This window comes from Mesoplodon bidens, assembly GCF_964165515.1.
Source record: "Mesoplodon bidens genome assembly, chromosome: 16".
Classification (NCBI taxonomy): domain Eukaryota; kingdom Metazoa; phylum Chordata; class Mammalia; order Artiodactyla; family Ziphiidae; genus Mesoplodon; species Mesoplodon bidens.
Window position 1 is genome coordinate 10,026,485 of NC_138173.1, and position 11,990 is coordinate 10,038,474.

The window sequence follows — 11,990 nt, forward strand, 5'->3', positions numbered from 1 at the left end:
AGTGATGAGTAGTGGGGTATGTTCAGTTCACTAAGTGAACAGCGGGGTCAGTCTTTGAGGGACCTTGGATTCTGTCTTAACACCAGTGAGTCCCAACCTATTTTATATCTTGGCATTTATAGAGAAAGTTAACACTTATAAGGCACTCTGTGATAAATAAATTACTTTTTCCGAGCAATAAAAGACCACCCCAAAGGGCTAGCTACCCCAAGGCTTGCTCAGCAAGTGTGTACGTGCACACCCACACCCTACTCAGGCCTCTCCAGCTGGGATACTCTGCTAGATGACATGCAATCAATGAGTGGATTTAATCTTGGGAAGAATACAATCAGATTCAATTTTCTTTGAACAGTAATTCATAGAAAGGGAAAAGAATTTATAAAATGATCTCAGAAGAAATGGCATTTTTGGGATGGAGTCTGCCCTAGAAATGGGAAAACCAAAAGTAATAATAGAGGCTATTTTTAAAAAAGAAAAAAGAATATTCAAAGGGGAAATTTTCAAAATTGTAGAAGCAGACAGTAAAAATGAATTATAGAGAGACTTCAAAGTCAATAAGTATTTGTCACTTGATTTATCGAGCAAAGTAGAACATTAGCTAGATTTAAATGAGAATGATAAAAATATATTGGGAAAAAATTGGATAACTGAGAAAAAATGTATTACATAAGGGAAAAATTATATCTGTTTAGACAGATTCTTAGAACTGTTTTTAGTCCTTACCTTTTTAAGCAATATTTTTCCTCTCAGCCATTCTATTCTGCTTTATTGACCCCAAAGAGATTTTAGAAATTCATTATGCCATTATTTAAATATTATCTACTCTTAGAAAATTTTAAAGTGGGAAGAAACTGTCAGCACTGATTATGGGAACATCTGCTTCCAGAGATCTGGACCCATGAGAGAAACAAAAGCTGGAAATTCAGCCAAATAAAAATGAAAAGGGAGCTCCAAAAATAGAAAAGGGAGGTGTTTTCAGAATTTTTAAAAATCTTGTTTTCTCTAGAATAAAATGTTCCTCTGAATGAGCCCAGCAGTAGTGACACAAAGCCACCAGTGATTCTGAGCAGATAGTAATAGAAAAATTACAAAAACTTTGAAAGAGACTTCAGGAAAGCCAAATTGTAGTTGAGAAGAGTAAACAGCCATTCCACCAAATTAGTGATGAAGATTAAGCAAAGGGTTAAGAGTATGTCTACAATAGGAAAATAGCACAATTTGTGTCACTTTAAAAAAGCTGAGTAACTTTAAAGGGAATAGAAAATACACTGTTAAAGATGAAAACACAAATAAGAAAGAAAAAAAAGAGAACCTAGCTCCTTTCTTTCTGAATATGAGAAAATCAAAACTAAAAAGTGTATGTGTGGGGCTTCCCTGGTGGCGCAGTGGTTGAGAGTCCGCCTGCCGATGCAGGGGACATGGGTTCGTGCCCCGGTCTGGGAAGATCCCACATGTCGCGGAGCAGCTGGGCCCCTGAGCCGTGGCTGCTGAGCCTGCGCATCCGGAGCCTGTGCTCCACAACGGGAGAGGCCACAACAGTGAGAGACCCGCGTACCGCAAAAAAAAAAAAAAAGTGTATGTGCGTACTGAGGAAGTAGGATGCTGGGAGCTGGTATGTCAGAGGCATCTTTATAGAGGTGATATAACTCTAGCGACTAAGAGTGAGGAAAGAAGCCACAGTGGCAGATGCTTTCTTATCAAAGGACCCTGTAAGGACACTATAACCAGGTTCCCCCTTGCAAGAATCAAAGACAAAATACTGGAGACGGTCCATGGGATTCTTACAGAATAACTAGAATAAGTGCATCCCTGCATCTAAAGGAATAACACTGAAAGCATTAGGAAAAATCACTCTGTGCACTTTGCATAAAAGGGATATATTACCTACAAAGAATCCCACGGAGTGACTTGAAATACCAAGAAAAAAAGAGAGAGATCTTCCCTCAGTATTTGTGCTACTGTGGGGGGAAAGGACTAGAGAATAAAAACAATGGCAGTTAAAAGCTTTAAAAAAAATGGTGATCAAGTGTGTCACGTGTGCAGACTTCCCTGGTGGCTCAGTGGTTAAGAATCCACCTGCCAGTGCAGGGGACACGGGTTCAAGCCCTGGTCAGGGAAGATCCCACATGCCGCGGAGTAACTAAGCCCGTGCGCCACAACTACTGAGCCTGCGCTCTAGAGCCCGTGAGCCACAACTACTGAGCCCCCGAGCCACAACTACTAAGCCCGCGCACCTAGAGCCAGTGCTCCGCAACAAGAGAAGCCACTGCAATGAGAAGCCCACGCAACGCAAGGAAGAGTAGCCCCCGCTCGCTGCAACTAGAGAAAGCCCGCGCGCGGCAACAAAGACCCAATGCAGCCAAAAAAAAAAAAAAAAAAAGGTGTTCCGTGTGCACTCAGGCGGGTCACGGGTGCACTGGGCGGGTTATATGGGCTGGACACGTGCTCAGGGAGTGCCCAGCACCACCCCTGGACAGAGGGAGAGCCACAATCCCACGTGACACTGAACTCTGAAAATTCTGCCTCCCTTGAGCTTTACTTTCTTCCTTGCCGTGTCCTTATATGGTGAAGCTTAATTTTCCAGAATAAAAAAACACTCAGAGAAGGTGAAACCTCAGCCTTCAAAACGTGATGGACTAATCAATCCTCCCTCCTCCAGACTAGCTACTCTTTCCAAATAAGAGAAAATCAGACTAGAAGCAAGCTCAATACAAGTTCCCCAAGGACAGATGCTCTTCTGGGGAAGGGGGGAATAGAATGCTGGAATTCTCACAAACCATTGTTATCCTAAGATAAACAAAGGTTTTGAAATTTTGGAAATCAGTAGTTGATGGGAATGTGTCATCGGAATAAGATAAATGTGTGAATAAATCAATAGCAGCCTGTAGTCTGCTGCACGCACTCCAAGGCTTTTATCTCACCTAGGGCGTCCACACCCTGGCAGGCAGTCATTGTATTCATTGTACAGACGAGTACACTGAGAGTTTTCCCAGCTCACAGCCTGCAAGAAGTGGAACTAATATTTGATCCAGATATTTCAGGGACCAAAATCCGTATGCTTTCAAACACCCATCTGTGCCGACAAGGATAGCAATGAAATTCTTCATAAATAGGTAAAGAAAGATAAATTGTGCACTCACTAGGTTAAAACTAAAGCATTCATATTTAAATATTGAGTAAGAATATAAATTACTTGCATGATGTAAGAAAAATAACGGGCTAGCACAGTAAAATTTAATTGGATGTGGAGAGGCATATGTAACACACCCAGCGATCTTGCTCCAAGTCAAATGTCTTGTTAGCAAGTACTCAATATGTGAAGATTGTCATGAGAATAACAGAATTTTAGGATGCGATTCAAATACTACACAACTGTGAAAACAATGCCCCTCCCCCCAAAAAACTGTTGACCTTTAATAGCTGTTCTGTATGGCTATACGATGAAATTCTAATCAATAATCTGTCATGATTAAAGTCTGGTTCAATAAAATGTAACAGAATATGATCTGGCAAATGTTGTGGGTATGATCTTTAAGAAGCAAAAATGTACCTTCCCTTATTTTCCCAAAACGAGATTTAGCATTTCTTCTCATGGTGGTCACTTCCAGGAAACCTCAGCCACTTCACTGATTTCTCAGCCACATCAGGTGTCAGCACAGGGAAGGCTGTCCTCCTCCCAGGACTGATTCTGAGGTGAAGGTGGATGTGCTGATACGGCTGTCAGGGGCAGGGCTCGGCAGCCCTGTCTTTTCCCATCTTTCCTGCCAGCATCCACTGAGCTGTGCAAGGGTCCTATCACGGTCTCAGTTGTCAAACATGTCTTGATCTTGGCTGTCCTCACTCCGTGGACAAGTCCAGAGGGGCCTGGGCCCTAGATCACCTTCCTGAGCATGATAACTGTTGTTCACATCAGTCTTCCATGTCTCACACTAATGTCTCGTGTAGCCAACCCTGACTCAGACCCATAGAGAGAGGGGAAGTCAGGAAACAATGCAATTCCAGCTTAGATACGTTGACCCATCACAAAATCACTACAGTATTTAATAATAAAACGGAGGCATTACTCTTGAACGTATCCCACATAATCTCGATGTCATAGCAATTTAATATCCTTAATTATTCATTTTAAAGGCACCTAAACAAGCATTAATTGTTGAAATTTTAAATTGTTCCATTTTCTGTTGACCTTGTACTTCCGTTCCTCTTCACCCATAAACTTTTGTCCTAATGTTATATATTTGTTTCTAAAAGGTTTTTTTTAGTCTACCCTTACATTTCTGCAATGAAAAATCGTTTATAGATTGAAATTTCATTCTCAGTGGTGCCTTTGAGTGTACAAAACTTCTTAGTTTGTGTAGTCCAGTTATCAATCTTAAATCTTAATTAGGAAATTTCATGGGTTGTTCTTCAAGATTATTAACTAATCTTCAGTCTTTGCCTTTTTACATACATTTTAGAATCAGCATTTTGATTAAACTGCTGAAATTTTTTTACTGAGATTTCTTTGAATCCATAGATTAACTGATCCACAAATTAACTGGTGTCTTTACAATATTGAGTCTCACAATCCATGAATGTTTTATATTCTTCCATTTGTTTAAGACATCTTTAATTTCCGTCAAGATATTTTCTTGTATTCAGGGCAGAGAACTTGCAAATTTTTTAGATTTATTCCCATGAATAAAAATTTAATATTTTCCTGTGACCAGATTTTAAGTGTTAAAGTTCTTCTTTAGATGCAATTGCAATAATTGCAATTATTGTCTACCAACGTGACTGAGCAAACATAAATGTATTACAGATATTGATGAACAAGTCTTAAACATAAAATGAAATATTCATTGGAAGGGTACCTCTTAATAAAATGGACAGAGTTGTTTTGTTTCAATTAGTTTTGCTGGAATGCAATAGGTTACCACAGGTACTTTCACAGAAAAAAAAAATGAGAATGGGAGGAAATTGATTACAGCAATGTCACTCAATTGTTTTAATTCCTTCTTTCCCCAAATAGTTTTGAGGACTTATCTTGTACCAGGCACTGTTCTAGGTGCTGGGGATATAGAACTGAACAAAATCAGACAAAATCAGACAAAAATTCTTGTCTCATAAAACTTAAACTGTAGTGAAGGGGTCAGACATCAAATAAGATTTTTTTAAAGTAAAATGTATAATACAGCATGGTAAAGAGCAATAAATACAAAAGAGAAAAAATAAAGGAGGAAAAGAGATAGGACAAATGGGAAGGAATGAAATTATAGATAAAGTAGCTGAAATATATGTCAAAAAGTACAATACATACTGATCCATTATCAAAAATTATTTTTAAAATACTACAACTGATAAATCGGTTATGTTCTCCTTCAATTATTTTGGAAGCAAAAATTGGAAACCACCTACCTTGTCATTAGTAGCCATTACTTTGTCATCCATCACAAGAAATTAAAACTGTCATTTTGTTTAGTGCACTAGGGGCTTTTACATGAGTACTTCAAAAAGATAAGTGCCTATTCAGATGGTTGAGATGGATGCCTTTCAGTAAAGTGGAAAGAAGACAATTGTGGAAGAGGATGAGAGAACCCAGGACCAGAATAGCCACAGGTACCTTCTCAGGACACATAAATTTTGGAATAAGGCTCTTGGAATTGGCCACCTTAAATTACACTTACCCACACACCATTTGGGGAGTCCTTACATCTGCCCAGGGTGAGGAGGAGCTTGGACTCCCAGACAGACCGAGGGTTGCTTCCAGACCCTCCAGACTCTCCCAGTGATGGCTCAGTGTTTTCCAGACCAAACTGCCATCAGGTCATTGAGCTATATCCGTTTTTATGAGCTACATCAGTACTTATGCCTGAGGGGGACTAGATGAAGGGAGAAGAGTCCATTTTGCATGGCTGTTACCAGGCAGGAAGAGGTAAACGTGTTGGAAAACTCTGATCCAGACAAGGCAGCCTCTGGGACTGCGGACTCTGCTCTTCCGGCTCGGACTGACATCTCCCTGAGCATCTCATTGGTCCCACGTCCTTCCCTTCTGCAGTTTCCTGTGCTTTCTGCAAGGTGGAGGAGATTTGAAACAATAATGAGCATCCATAAGCGTTGCCCTTGGGGTGTCGTCTGCCTCTTTAAAGGCTCTTACGGCTCCTAAAGTTATTTGGGGCAGGTGGCAGCACAGCCTCAAGCAGCTCCTCTGGGCATCAGCAGCATTTCACGTTCCCCGGGCCCAGCAGACCCATCAGGGCACCCCTCGGTGTGATGTGAGCAGCCCGACCGTGGCCTGCAGTTTGGCACACGGGTCATGCCCTCTGAAAGCTCAGATTCTTCAGACAGGAGATAGCAGCAAGTCAGTGATGCTGTGGACTAGCTCATTCCCTAGTAACACAGGCAGAGTTCAGTTGCCAGCTACCTCGGAAATAACGGGTCTCTCCTAAAAGCCCTCATTATCTGTGGGGTGCTGCAAAATCCTCCCTGAGGTCCTTTAAGGGCCCCCCTTCGTGAACTCAGTTGATGTCGAGCCTCTACCCCAGCTTTTCTCTTATGAACGCATATCACAGAACAAGTAAATCACAACATAACGGTCCCCATATTGGAGTTCTTTAAAAGTCCTGAGCAGCGCTTCCTTAAGACATTATTGTTGGCAACCTACACAATAAATGCTTATTAGGATAGTCTCATTACCACCTTGCAGGAACAGTGATAGAGCAGGAAGTAGGTTAAGAATAAATATGTTATTGGTCCTCATCTTCCCAAATCTTTTCATTTCTCTGAGCTAAATGCAGTGGTACAGTATCTCTGCGTTTCCCAATTCAGAGACAAGGCTGCATGCAACCAAGCTGGATCAGAAACAAGAGGCCTGCCCTCTGGTTCATTCTTTGGTGAATATACAATAGTTAAACCTGGGACATAAATGATAGGTTGAGTTCCTCACTGGAAATGGCCTGTGTTGCTTTCGGTGTCAATCAGGTTTGCAATGTCTGAGTGAGGCACTGCGTCAGTAGCACTGAGTTATCTGTTGGAAACTTGACTGATGACCGAAAGTCTCCTGTAGTCAAACAGAAAACTTGCAGTGGGTTGTGCATCTCTTACAAGTGGTAACAAGTCTGTATTTGGACAGTAAGATGATGCTGTAAATCGAGAGTACCTTTGCAATTCCTCCAGGTCGGAGAGAACCCTTGACAGGTTTTTGCAGTGCTGAGAGCGAGTAACCACAAAGATATTCCATTTCAAGTAACATCATTTCTTCCAAGTGGAAGTTGGCACAGGAAATACGTTTGAAAGGACTACAAACAATGGGGTTTCCTGGCTGCAGTCTCTCCCTGAGGGATCTTTCATTGTAACACCTCAGTTTCCGAGAACAGGTGAAGGGGGCAATGCTCTGCATAACTGGCTTTTCTGCACCGTTGATGCCAGGTGTTAATTGTGCTAAGTTTTTTGTTCTACATTTTAAGACTTTAATAACCAGAGTATATTGAATTCAACTCAATTATCCTGCAGATCACCCACCAAGCTGTGCCCGCCCCCTCCTTCTGTCTTCCCCGCCTCTTCCAAGGCAGTCTTCTGGCAAAGACCCTTATGTGGTGTTCTCACTGTAATGACTGCAGAATCCGTGGGTGCTTCCTTTCTAAACCTCCTTTTCTAATACTTCTGAAAACCCATCCATGCCTCTTCTGCTACTTCCCAGGTTTCATTGAAATTCATCTCCTTATTTCTACTGGAGAAACTCCTTAAATTCAGCATCTTCTCACATCTTTCTCATTACAGTGACTTTTAGAATGCACAGTTGCTTCACTTTCTTAACAATGTGATATAACTACCTTTCTGCAAACGTAAAAGCTGAAGGTCTTTCCTACTGAGCTGTTTTCAAGTATTTTGTTAAGTCATCTTAAAAAAAAAACAAAAAAAACTTCATTTTTTAAAGCATCATTTTAAAAACACTTTCAGAGTCTATAAACTTGCCCTTCATTTGCATTTCAATTTACCTCTTTACTTCAACTATCTTCCTACTCTGGTGTGTGCATAAAAAACTATTTTTCTAATATGGAAACATCAGGCTTCTCTTGTCAAGAGGCCACATTGCTGTGTTCCATCCATAAAGGATTCTTGATGTTTTCACTTTCTTAATTACCTACTTTTCAATGATTCCTCCTTAATAGTTACTCTTTCGGTAGTCTTGTCTAGTTCCCAAAATTTACATACACACACACACACACACACACACACACACACATTAGGGTAAATAAACTACAATACTTTTTCCACCTTTTGGATATTATGAATAATGCTGTTATAAACATTCGTGTACAAATTTTTGTGTGGACGTATGTTCCCATTTCTCTCGGGTATATAGCTAGGAGTGGAACTACTGGGTCATATGGTAACTAGATTTACCCTTTTAAGAACTGCCTAACTGTCTTCCAAAGTGGTTGCACCATTTTACCTTTCCACCAGCAGTGCATGGTGTCCAATTTCTCCACATCCTTACCAACATTTGTTATTATCTGATTTTTTTTTATTATAGCTATTTTAGTGGGTATAAAGTAGTATCTCACTGTGGTTTTGGTTTGCATTTCTCTGAGAATATTTTTGTAATGAGGTTGATGTTGAAAATGAACAAACAAACAAACAGAAACCACTTCAGGATGACAGAATACATTTTCTCTCTTTGCTGCTCTTCATCAGTCAGAGGTAGAGTTATTTCAGCCTTTAAAGAACTGCTTTGTAAATTAATCTAAGTTCCCTACAATGACTGTGAGCACTTCATAAATGACTCTTCTACATTTTAGCTGCCCTGCATTCAAGATCAGTTAAAGAATTTAAATCAAATTATTAAATCAAGTTATTAAATCAAACGAAGCACCCCCAAATCATCTTTTGAAGCTTTTAGTAAATGGCAATAAATGAAAGCTTATAAAAAAGGAAAACACTGAAATTTATGCTCACAAAAGCAAGCAAACTGGACAAATTAGTGTTTAAAGGTTATACAAAATTTAGTTTTCAATTTGATAATTTCCTTCTGAAATTTCTTAACCTGAGAAAAGACTCTTTTGGCAGAGCTCCTGTGTTTTATTCAACAAATTTATATTCTGCACCAAAATGAAAAGAAGTTGATTTGTGAGAAGCTCTACAAAGAATCATAAATAGATACAATTTAAGTATTGTGTCCTGTAACATTTTTGGCAAGGAAAGATGTGCTGAGTGGATGTAATATAACAGTGCTGGGGAGGTATTTGGGCTAAACTATATTGCACTTGTCCTCTCTTTAGCAAACTTGCTTGGCATTTAGCAGCACCTATACGGAAGATATTTCCACAGTTAAAATAGTTAATGCTACATAGGAAATTATTAGGTCAACTAAAAAATTGGCATATTGTTGTTTGCTTAGATAAAAATATTGTATCAGTATTAAATTTCCTGAAGTTGAAAACACTACTGTGTAAATGTAAGAGAATATTATTATTTAGAGGAAATGCTCACTGAAATATTTGGGAGTGAAGGGCTTTATGCAAATAACTTACTCTTGAATCATTCAGAAAAATGTTATGTATATATATTATTTGTGTGTGTATGTGTGAATACATGTCGATCTAGATGTATATGGAAGAGAAACAGCAAACAATAAAGCAAATAGAGTAAAAAATATATACTGTGATTTACAGTCAATTAAGATATCAACAATTTCAAATTTACTAATCATAAAAAGAAATTTTGAATAAGATTGTAAATAAATTTATGAAAATAATAAAACCATATTGAAAAAACTATATATTATGTATATATTTTTCCCCAAAATATCAGTGGTTTGGTATATTAGAGACAGAAATGGGCTAAGGAGCAGATTCATGGCAGTACATGAATATATATCAAAAATAATCATTCTGTTGATGTTCCATTTTAACGTTCACACGATAATTGTAAAGAAGCTTTCTTTTTATTTTGCTTTAATGAATACAGGTATTCATTTTAAATCTTTATTTTTATAAATAATTTTATTTTCAATATAATTTTTCAATTGAATAATTTTATTCACAAATGTATATATTTATACTTTTGTTTATTTTAACACCCCTTTAACTTCCAAAAGTGCCCTATAAATTATAGGATCATTCAACTTTTAGTCAATGATCTTAATTGATCAAGTGATCTTTCTTCTAAATTCCCACCCATTGGTCAACAAAGTAAGGGAGTTGATATTTGATTAAATATCTAATCTAATAAAAACTTAATCCAGTCTGACTAAATGGCCCCTTTAGGCACTGCTCATTCTCTCTGGGAAAATCTTTTTAGTGTCTCACATTGACTCCCCTCTCACTGCTTCTCTCCTTGAGGTTGTATCCAGGTAACCTATGTGACTTGGTAGGGAAAGGATGGGCCTCAGGCTCCTCTGGTCTCCAGGGGTATTACCTGGAAATGGTCCCTTGTCACCTGGTTGTTTTGAGCCCCAGAGGACTCCAAAGCTCATGTGTACACAGTGATCTGGTGAAGCTTCACCTCACCTCCTTCAGTGGAGATGGAAGGATAGAGCAAGTCAGAGTAGGTCAAGACTCAACTAGAACTTCTAGGCTAATTCATCTCTCTCTAAATCACAGTTCACTAGTATGCCTGTCTTGATTGGAGGATATAATATAATATTCACATGCTGTGTACCTAAACACACAGACACAGGGTTCAGTGTTCCTATATGCCCACATACCTGTTAATGTTAGAGTGCTGTAGTATAACCAGAGCTTGGTATGACCTAATTAATATTTTTAATGGACTATGACAAAAAAAAAAAACAGCAGGAGAAATGAACTAAGATTAGCTGTAGACATTAGGTTTGGAAAAGAAAGATTGAGGCTTTGATCAAAACAGAAAGAAATTAGAAAGAATATTACCAAAAATAGTGAGTCTATACAGACTGTGAGGCAAGTACCACACCGCCAGAGAGAGGTCGAAACCTCCTCTGCAAAATGCAGGTGCTTAGGGACTTCCCCAGCGGCCCAGTGGTTGACTCTGCGCTCCTAATGCTGGTGGCATGGGTTCGATCCCTGGTTGGAAAACTAAGAGCCCGCATGGCATGGCCAAAAAAGGAAAGAAAATTAGGGGACCCAACAAAATGCAGGTGCTTATTTGTCAGGAACGGCTTGAGGACAGAAGGCAAGGACATAGATTTTGTGACTTTTCAAAGGTCTTTCTAATGATGCAATAAATATTCTTAAGGAAAAAAATGGATTCTGGCAACAAGAAGAAAAGGTATATCTTTTGATATATAGGGGGAAAGGGCATATCTGCATGCCTAAGGACAAACACATTATTTAAAATCTAATGTTATTTAATGTTACTTCATTTTTCACTAAAGCCAGTAACAACTGTGATTTTTCAGTCACTAAGATCCCAAGTTCTAGGTGTGTTTCTTAAAATTTCCCCATTTTTTGACCACTGATAATATTTTGAACAGTCTTTATCTTAAATACACATTCTTCCATTTTTGTGATAGGCAGATATTTTTGTTAATATTATTTTTATGTGTTCTTTTTAAATCACCTAGTATTATATGAGTTTGCACATTTATTCATATTGGGCTATGTTGTATTTTCAGTTGATTTCATAGGTGGACTTGATGCACACTCCTACTACCAGGATCATGTTGAGTTAAAGCCTGTTCATCTGTAAGTAAAGGTGTGATGAGATGGAAAATATTAATCCTTCTAACTTGGCCCAAACTAACCAAACCTGAAATAATTTGGACCTACCACTACTAATCATTGGTTTAATTTTCCACTCATATTTGAAACACACCTTTCACATGTAACCCAACATTATCGTTATTATTGTTCATTCCAAAAAGGATTTGATGTCGGTACCATGGTTTATGTTTCTAGAGTGATAGTTTTATTTTATTTTTCTTATCAGTAGTTGATTGCCAAATTGAAGGGAAAAAAAGATGATTTAGTCTACAAAAGAGAAACTTAATATGTGTCTTGGGGGCAACAGAGCAGAGGGAAAAGGGAAGA

At 38.6% G+C, this 11,990-nt stretch overlaps 1 protein-coding gene across 1 annotated transcript in view; it reads left to right on the plus strand.

Moving 5' to 3' along the window:
* NKAIN3 (sodium/potassium transporting ATPase interacting 3) overlaps positions 1-11,649 on the plus strand; it is a gene marked incomplete at both ends in the record, with an annotated part of 516,754 nt that extends 505,105 nt beyond the window's left edge. Inside the window, one exon of the mRNA XM_081258399.1 lies at positions 11,576-11,649. Within this exon, the coding sequence (XP_081114525.1) occupies positions 11,576-11,649 (74 nt within the window). The remainder of the gene's footprint in view (positions 1-11,575) is intronic.
* Positions 11,650-11,990: the final 341 nt, after the last annotated feature.